The sequence below is a fragment of the Gopherus evgoodei genome, chromosome 4 (assembly GCF_007399415.2).
Source record: "Gopherus evgoodei ecotype Sinaloan lineage chromosome 4, rGopEvg1_v1.p, whole genome shotgun sequence".
In the NCBI taxonomy this organism is placed as follows: domain Eukaryota; kingdom Metazoa; phylum Chordata; order Testudines; family Testudinidae; genus Gopherus; species Gopherus evgoodei.
In genome coordinates, this window is record NC_044325.1 from 13079626 (window position 1) to 13099588 (window position 19963).

Sequence of the window (19963 nt, forward strand, 5' to 3'; positions counted from 1 at the left end):
ATGCAGTTTATTTTTAAACTGACTGTTTTTTATATTAACGTGCTCCTTGTCTGTAGCTTGCTCTCCTCCACCAGGCATGGGGCAAAACCCAGCCTCTACTTCTGTTGCTCAATTCTGCAAAGTGCCAAGCACCCTCCTCAATTCCCACTGACTTCAGCTAACTAGAGTGCTCAGCATTTTGCAGGATGGAGCCCCAGATGACCTTGCATGAGGCAGCCTACTAACTGGAGGATGGCTGGGGGGGTCCTTTTCCTTTTCTTGCAGAGAAAAGGATGTGGCTTCCAAATCCTTGAGTTTAGTTAGTGTGGTTGAAAGGCAGAGTGTAGCTAGAGTGTTTTTCTCTATCTGTAGTGCCTTCCTCATTTTCAGGAGCGGTTACCAGCTGCAGCTGTCCATGACATCAGCTGGAGTTGCGCATGCTTGACAGCCAGGGCCGGCTCCAGCGTTTCTGCCCCCCCAAGCGGCGGGGGTGGGAAGGAAATGGCGATCGGAGGCAGCTCTACCACCGCCACTTTATCATCCTACAGCGGCAATTTGGCAGCAGGTCCTTCCCTCCGAGAGGGACTGAGAGACCCACCACCGAAGAGCCGGACGTGCCTCCCCCTTTCCTCAGGCCGCCCCAAGCACCTGCTTGCTCTGCTGCTGCCTGGAGCCAGCCCTGTTGACAGCCCAGAAAAATCAGACCCTAAGTGGTTTCCAGGGAGTTTTTTGTCCCAAGGTATGTCTACACAGCAACTGGACACCCACGGCTTGCCCATGTCAGCCGACTCGGGCTGTGGAGCTGTTTCATTGCTGTGTAGACTTCCAGGCTCATGCTAGAGCCTGGGCTCTAGGAGCCTGTGAGGTGGGAGGATCCCAAAGCCTGGGCTCCAGCCCAAACCCTATACAGCAATGAAACAGCCCTGCAGCCCGAGCCCTACAAGCCTGAGTCAGCTCACATGGGCCAGCTGTGGGTTTTTCTTTGATGTGTAGGCATATCCTCAGAGGTTGTGTTGGGGATGGGAGGTAATGGTTAAAGAGAGTCTGGGAATCAATTAGAGAAAACTTTTTATGAAGGTGACCTACAAGGGCATAGAAGAGGGTCTGTGCTCACTTTTGCTTCTTTATGATCCTGTGTAGTGAGATGGAGTGTCCTCCCTCCAAGCCAGAGAAGGAGGGACCTCTCCCCCCACACCCAACCAGTGCAGGGCTGCTGGAACAATTTTTATAGCGGGGTTGCTTAGAGCCATTTAGACAACCTGTAAAGCCTGTATATAATGGAAACCACTTCAAACCAGGGGGTGCAGCAGTACCCCAGCACCCCTAGTTCCAGAATCTATGCCCTGGTGGGAAGAGACAGGCTGGGCCCACTCCTTGTGCGTGGAACAGGAAGTATAAGAGGCAGAGTCTCCAGTGCAGTTGGGCCAGAGCCAGGGAAAGAGTTGGCTGCCTCTGCCTTGCTCTTGGTCCCTGGTCCAGGGACCAAGTGGCATCACCCTCTGCTCCCAGAGGAGGACCCCGAGGAGCTGCTGGGACTGCCAGTTGCCCAGTACTCTGAGAAGCTACCGGGACTGTGGGTGCCAAGTACCCCGAGGAGCTACCAGGTCTGCCAGGTGCCAACTACCCCGAAGAGCTACCGGGTCTGCCAGGTGCCAACTACCCCGAGGAGCTACCGGAACTGTCGGCTGCCGAGTACCCCGAGGAGATGGGGGACCCTTGGACTATGGAGCCCCATCCCTGGACTGTAGTAGGAAATAACCCAGGGAAACCAAACTTTAGTTCAGCTTTGCTGCCAGAGCGTGAGTCAGCATGTTTCAGTGGGATCCCCAGTGACTCAATGGCAGACCTCTCTGCCCCTGTTAGGGCCCTGGGTTGGGATCCAATGGAGTAGGGTGGGCCCGGGTCCCTTGCCCCTCTGCTGCCAACCCCACCCCTGGGGTGGCAGTCTACCCCCCCTTAGGCTAAACAGCCTGTGTTTACCTCATGTCTGCCCAGTCAGGGAGCTGAGCCATGGACTGCTGCTGCTCCGCCCTGCCCAAAGAGCTGAGCCAGACTGCCTTTGCTCTCTGCCCTAGCCAGAAGGCTGGACTAAAGCCTGCTCCTTGCTCTGCCCTGCCCAGAGGGCCAGAGAACCAGACTGTATTTGCTGTCTGCTGTAGTCAGGAGGCTAGGCCAGAGACTGGTCATTGCTAGGCCCGCCCAAGACTGGCAATGTGCTAATTCCCCTGCTCATAGACTTTGATCGTTGTGACATAGTCAGGAGGGCATGGCCTCCCTCCCAGCCAAAGGGGGAGGGACAACCTCCAAAGTACTACATCCATAAGAATTTTGTGTTTGTTTTTTCCTGCTTGTTTTTATGGATTTAGAAATTCAGATCTTGTCTACCCTAGAAAACCACTGGGAAACTGGTAAGGTTAACATCACAGTTATCAAGGAAATGAAACCTGATTAATTGGGAAGGGAAGGGCTTTTAAAAAACGGCACAAAGCTACATTTTATTCCCCTTTCTATGTCACCTTTGAGCAGCTCAATTCAGCGGCACAATGCATCTCCTTTATCCTTCACAAAGAACACCAAAACCAACAGGATGCTGCATAAAAACACTCAGCCAATGAAAAACTTAGACAAAAGCATTGTATTACTGAACAATGCTCATTGGCTGAAAACAGCCTAAGAGCAGCTACAGTTACCTAATGGGGCAATTCTTGAGGACTGATTAACTCTTGTGAGACAAACAGTAGCTTACCCAGCTTGTCTCTCTTATATCCTGGGACCAACATGGCCACAACATTGCAAATAACTCTTTTATGTCACTTATACACCAATCACATCTGGTTCATCAGGTTTTCTTTGTACTTCTGTTGAGTCATATTTTCAAAAAGGCTTAATCCAATTCATTAAGTGCGTGCCCTGCATTACATTTGTGAGTGCCCTGCATTACACATGCAATCACCTGTTTGTGCAATTTTGTATACTAACACTTCTGCATCCATCTGCAATCAGCTTATGAAAACAATATTGCCACAGTTCCAACAGCAGCACACACAAATAATGACCAATATTTGATTATTTAGACTGAGATTTTTCAAAGCTGCCTATGTGATTTGGTTTTCCAGTTCCCAGGAATGGGGGATCAAAATCTTTTAGGGAGCTTTGTAAGCCTTAGCACTTAATCTTTTGGGGCCTGATCCAAAGCCCACTGAAATCTTGACTTTAGTAAAGCTTTGATACTGTCTCACATGACCTTCTCATATACAAACTAGGGAAATGCAAACTAGATGAAGCTACTATGAGGTGGGTGCAAAACTGGTTGGAAAACTGTTCCCAGAGAGTAGTTATCAGTGGTTCATAGTCATGCTGGAAGGGCATAATGAGTGGGGTCCTGCAGTGATCAGTTCTGGGTCTGGTTCTGTTCAATATCTTCATCAATGATTTAGATACTGGCATACCGAGTACACAGATAAAGTTTGCGGACGATACCAAGCTGAGGATGAAGGGGTGGCAAGTGCTTTGGAAGATAGGATTAAAATTCAAAATGATCTGGACAAACTGAAGAAATGGTCTGAAGTAAATAGGATGAAATTCAATAAGGACAAATGCAAAGTACCCCATTTAGGAAGGAACAATCACTTGCACACATACAAAATGGGAAATGACTGCCTAGGAAGGAGTACCGCGGAAAGGGATCTGGGGGTCATAGTGGACCACAAGCTAAATATGAGTCAACAGTGTAATACTGTTGCGAAAAAACAGAACATCATTCTGGGATGTATTAGCGGGAGTGTGGTAAGCAAGACACAAGATGTAATTCTTCCGCTGTACTCCACACTGGTTAGGCCTCAACTGGAGTATTGTGTCCAATTCTGGGCACATTTCAGGAAAGATGTGGACAAATTAGAGAGAGTCCAGAGAAGAGAGACAAAAATGATTAAAGGTCTAGAAAACATGACCTCTGAGGGAAGATTGAAAAAATAGGGTTTGTTTACTCTGGGAAAGAGAAAAAAGAGAGGGGACACGATAACAGTTTTCAAGTACACCTCTACCCTGATATAACGTGAACTGATATAACACGAATTCGGATATAATGTGGTAAAGCAGTGCTCCGGGGAGGGGGGCTGCGCACTCCGGTGGATCAAAGCAAATTAGATAAAATGCGGTTTCACCTATAACACAGTAAGATGTTTTGGCTCCCGAGGACAGCGTTATATCGAGGTAGAGGTGAATGTAAAAGGTCGTTACAAGGAGGAGGGAGAAAAATTGTTTTTCTTAACCTCTCAGGGTAGGACAAGAAGCAATGGTCTTAAACTGAAGCAAGAGAGGTTTAGGTGGGACATTCGGAAAAAGTTCATAACTATCAGGGTGGTTAAGCACTGGAATAAATTGCCTAAGGAGGTTGTGGAATCTCCAGCATTGGAGATTTTTTTAAGAGCAGGTTACATAAACACCTGTCAGGAATGGTTTAGATAATACTTAGTCCTGCCATGAGTGCAGGAAACTAGATTAGATGACTTCTTGAGGTCCCTTCCAGTCCTGTGATTCTATTAAATCAAGTATCAGAGGGTAGCCGTGTTAGTCTGGATCTGTAAAAGCAGCAAAGAATCCTGTGGCACCTTATAGACTAACAGACGTTTTGGAGCATGAGCTTTCGTGGGTGAATACCCACTTCCTCAGATGCATATTAAATCAATGGGATCAAGCCGTAGCTGCATTGTTCTTGGGTGCCCCATATGTGTTCAGAAAACAGTGTATTGTATGATGTTGCTTTTTATGTTATGGTTTGGTTCAAACTGAAAAAAAACTTGTTTGGTCTTCATTGAAAATTTTTATGTGACAAATTCTACTATTATCAGCAAACAGGCACTACCTCTGGATGTCCCAACTTCCATAACCACTGGGTTAAGGCCTGTGTATATCTCTCAACATTGACGCATGCAAAGTTTATGAACCAGGCTCTGGCATCTTTTCTGCAAGAGCCATGTTTAAGCACAGTTTGCCACAAAGGTGCTACCGTAGTTTCACTAGTCAGTCATAGTCAAGAGAACTGTCCACTGTTAGGGTCAAGAGAACTACATACTGGTTTGAAAAATATACTGACACACCATCCGTATACGGATCCCACTAAGCCTGTTTTAACCAGGGATAGTGAGTTGACATGGAGGTGACCAAACCAGGGTCAATATCTGTGTTTGATATTAGATCCAGCTCAAGAATTTAGTCTCAGGTACAATTTTTGAAAACCATTTTGCATCTGGACTGGGTCCCTCCTGAAAAATTGGCCACCTGTGTTCACTTGTTTAAGGAGAGCAGCATTCAAGCCCAGTTTTAATCCTGTTGCCAAACATGGCCCATCTGTAAAGAAGATGCTAATTTATTAGCATAACACACCTAGAAAATGGAGCCACGCAGACAGGACACTAGGTGGGGAGGGCTCTGAGTTGCTACAGAGAATTCTCTCAGGTATCTGCCTAGTAGGTCTTGCCCACATGCTCATGGTCTAACTGACCACCATATTTGGGGTTGGGAAGGAATCTCCCCCAGGTCAGATTAGCAGAGACCCTGGTGGGTTTTCACCTTCCTCTAAGCATGGGGCACAGGTCACTTCCAGGTTTAAACTAGTGTAAATGGTGGATTCTCTGTAACTTGAAGTCTTTAAAAAATGATTTGAGGACTTCAGTAACTCACCCAGAGCTTAAAGGTCTATTACAGGAGAGGGAGGGCGAGGTTCTGTGGCCTGTGATGTGCAAGAGGTCAGACTAGATGATCACGATGGTCCCTTCTGGCCTTAAAGCCTGAGTCTATGAGATGCTGCTATAACCCAAAGCACACGCCGTTATTAATTGATTCATATGTTAAAATGTTTTGTTTTTTATAAAGGAGACAGCCAGGTGAACATGCAGCCCCCGTTCATGCACTGAACCTCGCACTACTTGGCATGGAGGACCTCTACAGTACTTAAATAGCTGCACAGTATGTGTTTCTTTAGAAATAGGGAGCCAGATCCTCCGCTGGTATAATTCAGCATAGCTCCACGGAAGTCAATGGAGATACACTGATTTACACCATTTTATGATCTAGCCCAGTGTCTTTTTCTCCCCTCACTTCCCCTGACAGCCTGCAAACTGTGGCCTCAATTCTGCAATCAGGCCCTTACAGATACCAGGATCCCCTATCAGGACCTCATTACCCTGGAGAGAAATATCTAGAATTGTTCTTAATGCAAAACAAATGTCTGTTGCTTTCTTGGTCTATATGAACCTCACTGAGAATCGGATCTTGCAAAACTTTCATTAGAGTCAATGAGGCTGCAGGATCAGACTCTTTTGTGGCTGGAGTTCAGCCTTCCCTTACCTTCTCCTTAAGGCACTGTGACAACCTGGCACCCCAATAGTCACCACTGCCATGTAATTAGGATACGTTGCGTACAAAGTATGCCTTGTGAGGTATCATTCTAAAAGTCTTGATCTGCTAGACATTAATATCTCATTGGATTGTATGAGCTATCATGGTATGTGAAGTTGTGAAGTTTGACTATGTATGTGGTACTGAAACACGTGAGATTGAAAACACCCACAGGCAGCCTTTCAGGTACAACAATAAAAATGCCATGCAATGTTAATGGCTTACTGAGGAAATGCACGCAAGCACAAGGATTACCCCAGGGACTGCGTACAACAGAAACCTCTCAGAGATAGCACTACACAATGGGAACTCTTTGACCCAGGTCACAGCAAAAGTGCTTTCCAGCAAGTGGGAAGAAGATATAAAAGGGGAAAATGATATCATGATGGTACCTCACTCTCCCTACAACACACCTGGAAACACCTAAGGAACAAAGACTGAACTGGGGGAAGTGATGGTCCCAGGCTAAAGCGATTTTTAGCCTGCGTATGAAAACCTGGGAAACTCAAGCTGCAAAACAAAGGCAGCTTGTGCCTTAAAAATCTGCCAGCCTATCACTCAGGGTGAGAACTTGCTAATTCATATCCTATCTATCTAGTGCGTTAAGATCAGTTTGTGTTTTTGTTTATTTACAAGGTAACCTGCTTTGATCTGTTTGCTATCATTTATAATCACTTAAAATCTATCTTTTGTAGTTAATCAACTTGTGTTTGCTTTATCTAAACCAGTGAGTTGGAGTGAAGTAACTCAAGGGGCAAAGGCTGTTGCATATTCTTTTCCACATTGAGGGAGGGGGCGAATTGTATGAGCTTACACTGTACTGTTCCCTGTGCAGCACAACACGGTCTAATTTGGGGTTTATACTCTAGAGAGGGTGCGTGCCTGAGGAGCTGGGAGTAGCCTTCCCATGCAGCCTGCTTGTAACCGCAGCTGGGTGTGTCCCTACCTGTGTGCATGCTGGTGAAAATGCAGGCTGGAGGGCTTTGCAGCTTGTCACAGCAGTACAGCGTGAGAGGGAGCCCAGGCTAGTGGGTCAGGGGGATCAGTGATACCCCAGTTCCAGGTGATGCCCCAGGGGAAACCCATCACAGGCACCATTTTACATTTGGGCTCTAGAGACAAACCGTCCTCTGGATAAATAGCTGTTAAAAAGAAGTTTGGAAGCCACTTAAGGATGGTCACTTCTCAGGCTAGAGGCAGGATCAGAAAGGTGTGTGAGGGTGTCCTGTATCCAGACACAAAAGAGTTAACAGTACTATTGCTCTTTTAACCTGATCCTGGGGGAGAAGATACAGTTTGTGTGGGAAGCTGGGACCAGCAGCTTGCTTTTAAGTGCCATTCCCGTCTCAGAGGAAGGGCATACTTTGCCCTCCAGTAGCCATTAGGCACAGGGCAGAAGAGGCAGGGCCAGCTCCAGGCCACAGCACGCCAAGCGTGTGCTTGGGGCGGCATGCCGCAGGGGGTGCTCTGCCGGTTGCTGGGAGGGTGGCAGGCGGCTCCGGTAGAGCTGCCGCAGGCATGGCTGCGGACGGTCCGCTGGTCCCGCGGCTCCGGTGGACCTCCCGTAGACATTCCTGCGGCAGCTCCACCAGAGCCGTGGGACCATCGGACCCTCCGCAGAAACGCCTGCGGCAGGTCCACCGGAGCCACAGGACCAGCGAGCGGCAGAGCGCCCCCCGCGGTGTGCCGCCGTGCTTGGGGCGGCGAAATTGCTAGAGCTGGCCCTGAGAAGAGGTTATACAGAGAAGACACAGCCCAGAACAAAGGGAGTGGGGAGATGAAAACATTATTTATTCCTATCAATTGGAGCAGCTAATCTCCTGTGAGGAGGGAAGCTTCTCCCTGGATAGCTCATGGCCCACTTTAGTGGGCTGGTAACGGGGAAAGCGAGTGATAGCAAGCTCTGCCTCAGCGTGAGAGAAAGGAGGTTAACCAGGGGCAGTGTGTAAACCTTGTGCTGCTGGGGGTGAGGTAGTGGCAGATTTGGGGACCCTGGAAAACTCCTCTGCCTGCACAGCCCTGGGGCGGGGACAAAAATTTTCAGTCTCATGGCTGCAGCGGGGGGGGGGGGAGAGGGAGGAGCAAGCAGGGGAGGGGGCCGCAGAGGGAAAAGGCAGAGTGGGGGTGGAAAGGGGACAGGGCCATGGGCCAAGGGCGGAGTGGGGAGTCAGAAGAGGGTTGGGCTGTGGGTGGGGCCAAGGGTGGAACGGGGGAGACTCAAGGCTCAGAGCTCCAGCCAGGGCAGAGATTTCTGCTGCTGTCCCAGCCAAGGCTGAGAGCTCGACCCCAACTGGGCCTGAGGTCTCAGCCTCCCTACACACCCCCACTCTGACCAGAGCCATGTGGGTGCTGAGAGCAGAGAGTAGGGGCAGGGCCTTGGCCGGAAGAGGCAAGGCAGGGGGCTAGCCTCCCCAAGGGGAAGCTTCACCAGCTGCCCATGAGGTTAACCTCAAAATTCCTGGCTGACCAGTGGTGAACTGTCTGACAACCCAGTCCAGAGCTGCCTGCTCAGCCACAGCCATGTACCACACTGAGAGAGATGACTTGGTTGCTTAGCAACTGGGTATCCCGCACAGCTGCGTGATGGAGCCAATAGACCCTCAGGCTTGTAGGTTGATGTAGTCATTAAGGAAGCTGCTTGCAGCTACTGACCGTATCAGCAGTTGGAATGAATGCATTTCAGAAGCTTAGTACTCCATTCAGTTATAAGAACAGAAACAGGTCTTGGGTTGTTTAAAGGGAATAGGTGGGAGCCCAATAGAAAGGGTTTCTCACAGCAGAAAACAGGCTCATTTATCCCTATGCAGACAGAGTGAAGGAGCTGAGTTAAACACCCCTCACCCAGGACAAAAATGCTACAACTTCAAGAGACCCCCAACTTTTAAAGAGTCTGGAAATGAGTCGTTCCAGGTCCATTTTGAACCACATCCTGGCTATTCTAAACCCATTAACTTTACCCTAAATACTCCATCCCTTAACCTTCCCCCAAACTCCTGTTGTTTTTTCTAAGCTCCACTCCCCACCCCCCCACACACACACTACACCTTGTATTGCCAAAAGAACAGGCCAGATTCCCTTGGAAGTAAACAGGAGATGGGAGACGGGATGGTAGTAGGGAAAACAAAAACATGCTTGAAAGCTGGGGGTTGGAAAGAAGGTCCAGGGGAGGGATGGATCATGATAGCATAGAACATGGGAAGGAAAAGGGCTGAAGCAGACAAAAGGAGGGAGATGTGGGAAACTGGAGTGAAGAATGGTACATGCCTCCTGAATGGTGTCAATCCTGTCTTTAAAGTAATGAGGAAAGATCCTGGATCGAGAATGAGAGACAGGGAGGGAGGTTTCAGGAGAGGTCCGGGGACTTAATCAGAGCTGAGGGGACAATGATGGCACAATCACAATGCTTCAAGGGGAGATACAGGCCTGGGACTGGGTGAGGCAGTCCTAAGAGTGGGAGAAGGGAGCCAAGGGTGTGAGGGTAGAGGAAAGGCAGAGATCAAGGAATTAAAAATGGAGAATGGAGAGCAGCAGACTAGCGTGAGTGGCTGGCGGAATGGATGCCATGGAAGGGGGGAGGGTGAGCAATACTGGAGATGATCATAAGGGGTGGGCTCAGAGGAAGGGCAGCAGTGCTTAATTTGAGCCCCGGCACTTGAGGCTCGGCAGTTCATAGCCCCGGCACCTCTGGGCTTGCCACGTCAGTTACGAAAGTAAAAAAATTGCTTGAGCCCCTTTTGTTACAAATTAAGCACTGAAGGGCAGCACTGGCTCTTCAAGATGTAACTAATTTCTCATTGCACCAATATGCATCTTTTTAAACACCCCCCTCTCCCTGAACTGGGACAACAAGGACAAGTGCAGAGTCCTGCACTTAGGACAGAAGAATCCCATGCACTGCTACAGACTAGGGACCGAATGGCTAGGCAGCAGTTCTGCAGAAAAGAACCTAGGGGTTACAGTGGACCAGAAGCTGGATATGAGATAACAGTGTGCCCTTGTTGCCAAGAAGGCTAACGGCATTTTGGGCTGTATAAGTAGAGGCATTGCCAGCAGACCTTGGGACATGATCATTCCCCTCTATTTGGCATTGGTGAGGCCTCATCTAGAGTACTGTGTCCAGTTTTGGGCCCCACACTACAAGAAGGATGTGGAAAAATTGGAAAAAGAGTCCAGAGGAGGGCAACAAAAATGATTAGGGGGCTGGAGCACATGACTTATGAGGCGAGGCTGAGGGAACTGGGCTTATTTAGTCTGCAGAAGAGAAGAATAAGGGGGGATTTGATAGCTACTTTCAACTACCTGAAAGGGGGTTCCAAAGAGGATGGGGCTAGACAGTTCTCAGTGGTGACAGATGACAGAACAAGGAGTAATGGTCTCAAGTTGCAGTGGGGGAGGTTTAGGTTGGATATTAGGAAAAACTTTTTCACTAGGAGGGTGGTGAAGCACTGGAATGGGTTACCTAGGGAGGTGGTGGAATCTCCTTCCTTAGAGGTTTTTAAGGTCAGGCTTGATGAAGCCTTCTCTAGGATGATTTAGTTGGGGTTGGTCCTGCTTTGAGCAGGGGGTTGGACTAGATGAGCCCCTGAGGTCCCTTCCAACCCTGATATTCTATGATTCTATGACTGCAAGGCACCCAGCGCTCAAGATTGTCTCTTTTCCCTTACGCTGTTCAGGAGCGTTAACAGCATCTCTTTGCGGAAGACACTGGGTTTCAATATGTGGGGACTCAAATTGCTTGAATATAGCTTTAAATACATTATTATGGTCATTGTGTTACTCGTGCGGGACAGAGGCACCAAAATGAGCCTTTACACCATTGGTTATCGTCACCAATAACAAGTACTACTGGGATGTCGTGGAATGTTCCTCCTCCCCCGCACCTCAAGTTGTTCCAGCATACAGTTCTATCAAAAATCAATAATTATGCTCAGCTGCACAATACAGTGTTAATTGTCCATTGTGTCCCTGGGAAAAGGGGACACATTTTCCTGTTTCTCCTTATTTGTACCTGTAAGAAATGTACATAAATCTGTCTCCCAGACAAAATTACAAAACTGAAGAAAAATCAAGCAGCACTTCCTAACCCAGGTGCACCATCTCACACCAAACCAGCCTGCCCACTAGCCTTCAGAGCATGAGTACCTTCCGACTCCAGCCGGTCCAATCCGTAGGTGACAGCTGTGCTAATCTGCCTCACAGATGGAACAACTGTTCTCCTTACAGAAGATGCCATCAAACCTGGAGTTGCCAGGGTCGCAGTTCTGCTGGTCAGCTCCTCCACCTGCATTCTCATTCCAGCGAGGGTCTCCGAAGATTCAGGAAGAGCAGTGACTGCTTCCTCATCTGAGACAGTGACCAGGTCTGTTAAGACTACTGAAAACAGGAAGCATAAATACCCATCACGATAATTATTGCAGACTAAGTGTGCAGTAATTATTAAAGAATTCATTCTTAAAGGGAGGTTTAACTTTAAACAAAAAGGAATTATTAAATTCTGTTATCATTTATACACAAAGCTCTCAGTGAGATGGTGCAATGAATGAAAACAGTACTCCCCGAGGGCCAGCTCTCTGAATGTGGGAGATCTCCTGTAACAAGCCTTCTGTTAGTTTTACTTTATGTTGCTTCTGGGGATGCCAGTCACTACACTGAGGCACTTCAAAGGCATAAATCAAGTTATGAACCAAGAGACAGATCTAATTGTTTACTGCACAGATAAAATATTAGGGATGATACATTTATAATTAAACTCTAGCAGCAAATTAATTACAGTGGGACTTTTAAAAATAAGTCTTTTTTTTTTCAGAATGGAGTCATTTTTTTACTACCAAAACAACCTCACTCTGACCCAAACGGTAGTTTTCACACTGTAGAGCACCAAAGCAGAAGGAGACTCCCTGGCTAGATTTGCCATTGGTGGTGTTTCATTATAAGTGGTTTCTACTGTATTAATGCCTTGGCTGGATTTTTAGTTACTTTTGCAGTGCTAGCTCGGTGTCAAGGGGAACCGAGGCTGCGCTCTTTGCAAGGGTAACAAAAAGTTTCTGATGCAGTGGGTGTGCACTCCATGGCTGATGCCAGGAGGAATTCTGGTTACGTTTGCAAGGACTCCTCCTGCAGCTCTATACCACCCCTAGGGCGTGCTTCTGAGGGAGCCAGAATTCAGCCCTAAAGGCTTTAGAAGGTCTATCAGGAAACCCAGTAGATAAAGTAAAGAAAATCCCATCAAATGGCTGCCAAAGATAAAGCTCTTTCATTAATTCCCCACAACAAAAGGCTACTAATTAGTCTCACATCCCTTTGGGCTCAGTCCCAAGGAAGAAGAGACTGTAGCCATATTGTCCAAGGAAGAGCAACCAGCTGCGTTAGGGCAGGTGGGAGGAGAATCCCTGCTCACTCTCCATCCTTCCCCACCCATTAGTTTGTGGGTGAGATTTTCAGGAGCGGAGTCCTTGCTCCTTCCCCTGCACCCAGAGCCACTACTGAGGCAGCACTAACACAGAAGACATGGGCAGTTCTTACATCCCTCTGCGCCCTGCGTGGCTGCATAAGAGGAGGGCTAATCTGACACATCTGACTCCCATGAACTCCACCTCAGCTGCCTTTGATCTCCTCACCCATAACACACGGCCAAGAGGCCTGCATACCCTGACATGTTTAAGAGGAGTGATGGCTAGAGAAGCAAGGACACAAACCCCTTCAGGACTGGAAGAGGAAGGTCAATGCCTCTGAAATGAACTGGCAACCAGGGAGGAGCACAAGGATAGGCTGCTCCCTGAACCCTCACTCACGAAAGCCAGCAGCCACCTTCTGCTCTAGCTGAAGTTTCTGGTGTCACTCCGCCCCCACCCAAATCACCGTATTTAAACGTAGCTGTGACTAAAGCATGTTATATGATGGTGGGTTCTGGCTTGTGAGGAGAAGAAAAATCAGTTTTGTCAGAGAACCAGGTTTTAATCTAGGTATCTACCAAAGTTAAAACCTGGTTCTCTAATATGACTGTAAACAGGGTTTTTTCCCCCGTCACAGTAGCAAGCCAAAAATATGTTACAACATAGTTTGGCCATAGCCAAGTTACAAAATGTGATTTTTGTAGGGCAGACAGGACCCCAGAACAACAGAATCAATCCAAGGAGAGGAGGAGAATACACCACAAATATTCTAGTAGAGCAAGCTTGTTTTGCAATGAGAATAGTGAGCTGATAATGTACAGCAGGAGGCATCTCAATTTAAGTTGTTTCTGGCACAGGAACAACAAGATCAGTAATATTTTACTTATCCTAAAGAAAAAATAAAGCTTACAGAGAAATGAAAACAGAAAACCCTACCTTCGGCATCCGGGGTTTTTGCAATAGACAAATGGGTGGCAGTAAAGGAGACGGTAGTAGCTGAGTGTTCTGACTTTTCCGACAGCTGGGCTACACCAGAAACAGTCGGTATCAGGGTTGCCCCCTTGCTTTCTTCCTCTGTCACGCTTGCTTCACTTGTGGTCTCGTGTACAGCAAAGCATGCTGGTGTCATGACTGGCAAGGTGGCATCAATTTCTTGACTGGCTGGCATCGTATCTTGAGTAACACCTATGGCAGTAACGTTTTTCAGCTTTGATTTTGAAAATTACCACCGACTTCTTGTATGTTACTTGTGGAACTCCCTAGCCAAAAATCGTTAAAAGAAATTTAAAGCAAAAAGGAAGAGGTAAAGGAAATAGTGAATGGGAACAACTAAAGGGTTTGTTTTTTTCCCTATCTTATAAGGGTCCAATTGTGCCACCCTTACTTCACATGGAGCTCCCTTCAGATAAATGCAACTAATAACTAAATAATCCCTTGATCTTGCAATGAGCTCTGTGAGGTGCTCAGAGCTGGACTGGAACCTAAAGCACTCTTCAGTGTGAATGAGTTCGGCAGAATCAGGACCTAACTGATTAGTAAAGATCAATAATCAGCTCTCAAAAATGTATAACCCCCCTCCCAATTCTGGAAAAAGTACCTTAAAACAAAACATAACATACCACCACCAGTATTTTTACACATTACTAGATCTATTATTTGAGATAATCCACAGAGCAATAAACAAAAGGAACCAGTTTAGAACAATAATTCACAGTGACTATAGAATATAATTAAGTCTACGATTTTGTCACGGAGGTTGCGGAACTCATGGAATTCGTGACTTCCAGAGACTTCTGTGACTTTAGCCCGCAGTGGCTTAGACCTCCCGGGGGCCTCACCAACACCAGCAGCTGGGAACTGCGGGGTACCCCTGCTGCCCGTGGGGTCCCCAAGCTGCAAGCTGACGGGGAGGGGGGCATCCCACAGCTTCTGGCCAATGTAGGCAGTGGGAATACCCCACAGCTCCCGGGAGGCAGGGGTACCCCGCAGCTCCCAGCCATCACAGGTGGTGGGGCCACCAGGAGCTCTGAGCTGCCACAGGCAGGGGGTACCCCAGAGATCCCAGCCAGCGCAGGCAGTGGGGGCCCTCGGGAGCTTTGAGCCACTGCCAGCGGGGGGCACCCCACAGCTCCCAGCTGCTACGAGCAGCAAGGGCCCCTGGATCTCCTAGCCACAGGCGGTAGGGGACCCTGGAGCTCTGAGCCCGATGTGGTGGGGCCTCATGAACTCCGAGCCACGGCCCTTGCAGCTGCTGCGGGTACTTCACAGCTCCCCATTTTGTCACGCATATTTTCAGAAAAAGTCATGGTCAGGTCACAGGCTTCCATGAATTTTTCTTTATTACCCATGACCTGTCGGTGACGTTTACTAAAAATATGTGTGACAAAATCTGAGCCTTAAACGTAATGGATTAACAAACTCCTCTAAAAACAACAAGGCTACAGACTAACGCAGCTACCCCACTGATACTAAACTCCTGTTAAAGCTGAATCAAAACACAAACATTGTCTTTGTTTTGTTTTCTAGGTGCAGAGGTAGGGTGTCAAGTTCTTTGCACATCTTGAGGTGGACAGGCTGAGTTTGTACAGGACTTACCACAATGTGGTCCCACCCCATGACTAGGGCTTCTAGGCACTACAGTTATACTAAGAAATAAAATAATAACAACAAATAATAGCAGCATCCACAGTTCATCAGCACCATTGCACTGTTCCATGGAAGGAATCTGTTTTCTTTCTCATTTTCAGTTTTGTATGGTTTAAAATACACTCCCACCTCAGTGGCGCATTGATTGTTCTGTCTAGTTCTTCTTGAATAAAAATACTACAGCTGTGAGGAATTGCTATGCACAGAGCCAAGGACGGCATAGACTGTGCAATCCTTGCGCAGGCAGTTTTCCCAGTATGACTCAATTCTAACCTATAACCAGAGCCTCTGCAAGCTCACAAAAACTGCCAATGAATCTGAGCCAGATCACCGAATTTTGAGCTGCCTGCAAACTTCTTGAGCAGCAGCAATTGCTCCAGGATGAGGAGGCTGAAGGCCAACCACTCTTCCATTCCCACATCATCTAAGACAACATCAGTGTTCCAGGCCCTCCGTTACCTGCTCTTGCTGTTCCAGTGGAATCATTGCACTGAGCCTTCAGATTCTCCAAAGTCACAGATTGCAGCTAAAATTCACTACACAAACAATTGTACCTGGCCTGAAGATGCTTCACTGGGTTCACACCCCCAGCACTTGAGTTTAAGTTTACAGCCATCACACAATTTAAAGACCGGTACGACCCCAGAAGCCAACTGGAGTTGCAGTTGTTTACACCAGGGCTGAATTTGGCCCATAGATTGAATGGCCCCGGTAGGAGCTCTGAAGTTCCTACCTTATGGAACAGTGAATGCAGGAACACACTAACACACTAGAGGGACACTGTCAACTTGAATTTTTTACTAACAACGCCCCCAAGTTTTTGATAGTATATAAATGGTGTTCTATGCATAGAAATTTTTGAAAGTCTCCTTAAAACAGTTTTCATATTTCTTTTTTCTTTCTTTCTCCTCCCCCAGTGATGATTATATAGAGAGAAAATTCATCAGACACTCAGGCACAGCCCTAACCCCCATGTATCCGTCTGCTTCTGCCTTTTCAGTTTCAGCTTTGCTGCTTCTGTTACTGGTAAACATTCTCTCCCCAGGGCACGAGGTAGAGCATACATATCAGCTCAGTGCACGAGAGTGATCTCACCTCAGTGTGGGAGGCTTGAACTGATCATCAACAATAGAGTGAAACTGGTTGGATACCAGGAAAAACTTCCTGTCAGGGTGGTTAAGCACTGGAATAAATTGCCTAAGGAGGTTGTGGAATCTCCATCATTGGAGATTTTTAAGAGCAGGTCAGACAAATGCCTGTCACGGATGGTTTAGATAATACTTAGCCCTGCCAGGACTGCAGGGTATTGGACTAGATGATCTCCCTTTCAGTTCTACGATTCTATGATTATACATGAGGTACTGTCAAAAGCTCAGAATGCACGGAAAAAGTATATTTAGTAATTTCATTCATTTCTAGCAATCTTAGCTGTTACTCACAGCTATAGCAGGCCCAAAAATGTATAACAGCATCCATTTAAACATTTATACTGCAGCTGCAGGTTAGCCTCTAGCTATAAATCAAAGCCATCTTTGTTCGCTTTTGTTCTTTGATTTTAAGGAGACAAATCAATAACAAATGGGCTTCTCCCAATACCCATGTTGGAAAGCAAGTGTAGGTTTTTATTTCAATGTGAGTAGGCAAGTTACCTTTTAATGAATTTTCCAGGGTAAGGAAGATATTGGATTTTGTGTCCGTCATAGTAACAGTCTCTGGCAATGACAAGGAGACACTTTTCCTATCATCCATTGTGACGGGTTCTGTATTTTTCTTTCTGTTTATAGCAGTCATTTCAGCTTCTGCCAAGGGACTTGTGAGATAAACAGAAGTTTGGCCAGCGGAAACTGTTGGCATCATCTCCCTCTGCATTGACACCTGTGCTGGCCCAGGGTACACGTTTTTTTCTAGTTTAATGGCTGTTGCATATGCAGCAGCTGTAAATGGCATGCCTCTTTTCACGTCATCTTCATCATCTTCTCTTCCCTTTGTCCAAGGAGGTTCCGCTATCACATCGTTCTGTTTTTTCTCCTCATGCTTTGAGCCTCTTACCTGACTTATAGTTCCTAATTTTGTATCATCCCAATCATCACTCAGTACAGAGACAGCTGGAGCGCCTGTGACAGCACTAGCTGCCACTCGGAAGCTTCCTTGCCTGCTGTCCGTTTTTGTTTCCCAATTTAGGGAGGCATCAGTGGATACAAATGTCTGTTTCGCAGTGAGGGCAGAGGCACGAGCATCTGTCAACTGCAAAGGGCTCCCTACATTTGGCTCCAGTGTTCCAGGCTCAGAATCAGCTGTCTGATGAGCCAAAAGTAAAGGGCTTGTGGGGTAGTCACTCACCGCTTCTAAGTTCTGGGTTCTGGGGTGCAGAGTTGGCAATTCTTCATTGCTAAACTGGGATGTAGCTGAGAGCTCGGAACTACCATCTGCCTTCTTCCCTGCTTCCACAGCATCCACCCTAAAAAAGTGATTATCCTGGTTGCTAATAAAAGTATGCCCTGCCTCTGTGCTACCCCCTACTGTCGTCTTGAACACTGTACTACTGAGCACATCAGCCTCAATGTCCGGATTGAGAGTAGTCAAAGCCGTAGTTAGCATGGCCTTCAGTAGCCCATTTTCACTCGACTCTTTGCTAGATCCAGTGGGACTGAACTCACTTTCATCTACCACGACCACTGACACTGTAGGGGGATAAACATCGAGGCTCTTACTGCCTATGAAAAGATTATCACTAAGACTTGTGTGTTGCGTTTCTCCTTTAGCAGTGAAGATCTTGTTTAATGAAGTCCCAGATGGCTCTGTTAACACTCCAGATGGCTCTTCTGAGACAGCAACACTGGTCGATTGCTCAGAAGAGCCTACGTTATTTTCCAAGCTTTGCATGCTCACCCTCTTGTCTTCTAGCCCATTCCCTGCCAATGCAGTTTGTTGGACCCATACTGTGTCTTTCTCCAGTTTCTGAAAGGTTAGACATTGCAAGCTGGTGGAGCTGAGCAGGATGCTGCATATGACTATGCAAATGTGAAATCCTATTGATCTGCTCATATTGGAAGAAAGATGTGCACAGAAATTTGCAGAGTTGATTATTTCAGAAAGTGAATCCTAGGAAAAGAAAAACACAGTATACAAATGTGTCACTTTTACATGCTTCAAATTAACACTTTAAATTAAGATAAATGCAGGTAAGTGGGTCACCTTGACAATGGGACAGGTTAATAGTCTCTAAGGTAATTTGTGGTGAGGATGCCAGTCAGGAACTGACACTACTTTTTTTCCATCCCTGCTATAAACACGATCTATTTCACTCATTCCTGCTGCATTCTGGGTTTCATTTTATTTCTGTGTGCTCTAGTACCTAGAGACATATACTCCTGAGTTCTCAGCCAGGTTTGACATCGACACGCTCAGCATACAATACATACCTATCTCACAGGGTGTGATAAAGATTAACAAATTGGGCTCTGATCCAGCAAAGGACGCAAGAATGTGTGTAATATTAAGCATGTCAGTAACCCCACCTACATCAGTGGAACTGTTCCATGCTTAAAATTATGCACATATTTATGTGCTTTGCTTGGTCAGGCCTTAATGTATCACAACCACTTTGAAGATATAAAATGCTACCTCAGAGCAGGACTGCCGGGGGGGGGCACATGGGGCAATTTGCCCCGGGCTCCGCAGGGGCCCCCAAGAGATCGGCTGAGGCTCCTGTCTCAACCCAACCCGACCCCGTCTCCACCCCTCTCCCGGAGCCTCAGCGCACCCACGGCTGTCCCTGAACAGCTGCAGCCTGACTCCGGCGGGGCCTGAGCTCCGCCCCGCTCAGAACCACATGGTAAGGGGGTGGAGCTGCGAGCTCCGGGCTGAGTGGAGGAAGCTCACAGCCCCACCCCCTTTACCCCGGGGCTCTGAGGGGGGCGGAGCTCAAGACCCGCCAGAGCCACGCTGCACCGCTGTTCAGGGACTGCCCTGGATGCAACGCGCTGAGGCTTCGGGTGAGGGGAGAGCCGGGGGTAAGAAGCTGGGGCCGGGGGGGGTTGCTAAGGAGCAGGGAGTATCAGGGACAGTCAGGGCACAGGGAGGGGGCAGAGGTTGGCGGGGGCAGTCAGAGGACAGGGAACAGGGGGGTTGGATTGTGGGTGTCCTGGGGGTCTGTCAGGACTCAGCGGGGGGTGGATAGGGGTTGGGGCAGTCAGGGGACAGGGAGGGAGCAGAGGTTGGGGGGGTGGTCAGGGGACAGGGAACAGGGGGGTTGGATTGTGGGTGTTCTGGGGGTCTGTCAGGACTCAGCGGGGGGGTGGATAGGGGTTGGGGCAGTCAGGGGACAGGGAGGGAGCAGAGGTTGGGGGGGGCGGTCAGGGGACAGGGAATGGGGGGGGTTGGACTGTGGGTGTTCTGGGGGTCTGTCAGGACTCAGCGGGGGGGTGGATAGGGGTTGGGGCAGTCAGGGGACAGGGAGGGAGCAGAGGTTGGGGGGGCGGTCAGGGGACAGGGAATGGGGGGGTTGGACTGTGGGTGTTCTGGGGGTCTGTCAGGACTCAGCGGGG

At 48.0% G+C, this 19963-nt stretch overlaps 1 protein-coding gene across 1 annotated transcript in view; it reads right to left on the bottom strand.

Annotated features, from left to right (window-relative positions):
• ARMH4 (armadillo like helical domain containing 4) overlaps nucleotides 1-18812 on the bottom strand; it is a 116468-nt gene extending 97656 nt beyond the window's left edge. Inside the window, exons 1-4 of the mRNA XM_030559236.1 lie at nucleotides 18786-18812; nucleotides 17066-18518; nucleotides 13707-13955; nucleotides 11521-11751 (exon numbers count right to left, since the gene is read on the bottom strand). Coding sequence (XP_030415096.1) covers nucleotides 11521-11751; nucleotides 13707-13955; nucleotides 17066-18518; nucleotides 18786-18812 — 1960 coding nt within the window. The remainder of the gene's footprint in view (nucleotides 1-11520; nucleotides 11752-13706; nucleotides 13956-17065; nucleotides 18519-18785) is intronic.
• Nucleotides 18813-19963: the final 1151 nt, after the last annotated feature.